The sequence below is a fragment of the Myzus persicae genome, unplaced genomic scaffold (genome assembly GCF_001856785.1).
Source record: "Myzus persicae strain clone G006 unplaced genomic scaffold, MPER_G0061.0, whole genome shotgun sequence".
In the NCBI taxonomy this organism is placed as follows: Eukaryota; Metazoa; Arthropoda; class Insecta; order Hemiptera; family Aphididae; genus Myzus; species Myzus persicae.
In genome coordinates, this window is record NW_019103491.1 from 1 (window position 1) to 1,367 (window position 1,367).

A 1,367-nucleotide genomic window follows, 5' to 3' on the forward strand; every position below is an offset into this window, starting at 1 on the left:
TAAACAGAACTTCTCCTGTTGTAATCGCAGATGATTTGAGGGCAAGCAGTCTTTCAAAAATATCACCAGTACTATTTACATACCTTGCTATAAAAGAAATTTGTTCGGTTCGAGATGCATCAAACGTCGAATCAATAGAAATACTGAAAAATGATGCTTCAGATATTCCTTTATTTATGGTGCATTTAATAGATTGACTAATACAGTCAATCAATTGATTTTGGCGTTCCCAAGTAATAAAGGAAGTTGCTTTTTTACCTTTAGACTTGACTAGAGACAGATGAGATGACAAAATAGGAGATAGAGATGCCATAAGAATAACTAGATCTTTGAAGTTTCCTTTAATGTTAGATGACCAATTTTCTTTGTTTCCACGAAATGCAATATTGTGTTGTGCTAAAAAAATAACAATATTAATAAGTTCCGAAACAATTTTTTGGTTAGTTGCTATTTCCAATCTTCTGCCATACTCTAAAGATGGTAAAATTGGTAAAGTAATTTTTTGAATTTTTAATACGACAGATGAATTGATATGTGATGTAGTTAATTCATGAGCACTAATATTATTGCGACCATTTTGCCAACAATCATAACCATTTACTGCCCAGGACATTCTTGACGAAATATTTTTATCTGAACCAAAAAGTATACAAGGCAAGCAGAAGGCCTTATTTAATTTCGGCGAGTAAGATAACCAATCTCTAACAATTTTTTTGCCGTCAGGTAGCACTCTGAAATACCACTGTTCATTAAAATGCCTCCCATTGATATTATTTGGAAATTGATAACCAAATAATTCATCTGCTAATGGTTGACACGGTCCAAGTTCAGAAATCAATCGTTTTTCTTCAGGACTTAAATGTTTGTTGATGAAAAGACATGGATCATTCTTCCATTTACATATGTTATCTGTATAAACAAAATTTGTTATATTTAATATATATTATCACTTTTTATATAAATACTAAATATTAACAAGTCAATAAAACATGAAAATTATAAAAACAAAAGCAGAACTAATAAAAAAAAAATAACTAATAGAACACAATATGTAAAGTGATGATATGAAAATATGATATATTTTTAATCTAGAATAAAACATCCTTTTAAAAAAAAATTATAATCAAGTAGTCACTAGTTACAAACTTACTCATAATATTATACTCAACTAATAAAAAGAAAACATTAAGTTTATATATCAACTTTTGACTTAACATAATATTTATCTACTATTCATAATTTAAACTAATTTATTAACTATACATACCTTCTACAACTGTACGAGATTCTAGAGTACTAGTTTCAACACAATCAACAGTATTTTCTGTCTCTGTTAAAAATATAAATATGCATTATTATTTGAAAAA

General features: G+C 27.8%; 1 protein-coding gene across 1 annotated transcript; it reads right to left on the reverse strand.

Moving 5' to 3' along the window:
- Positions 1 to 83: 83 nt before the first annotated feature.
- On the reverse strand, positions 84 to 909 carry LOC111034607 (the record flags this gene model as incomplete). The annotated part of the gene is made up of 1 exon (XM_022315896.1): positions 84 to 909. A coding segment is annotated over one exon (826 nt), but the record flags the coding sequence as incomplete, so codon positions are not given.
- Between the last annotated feature and the right edge of the window lie 458 nt (positions 910 to 1,367).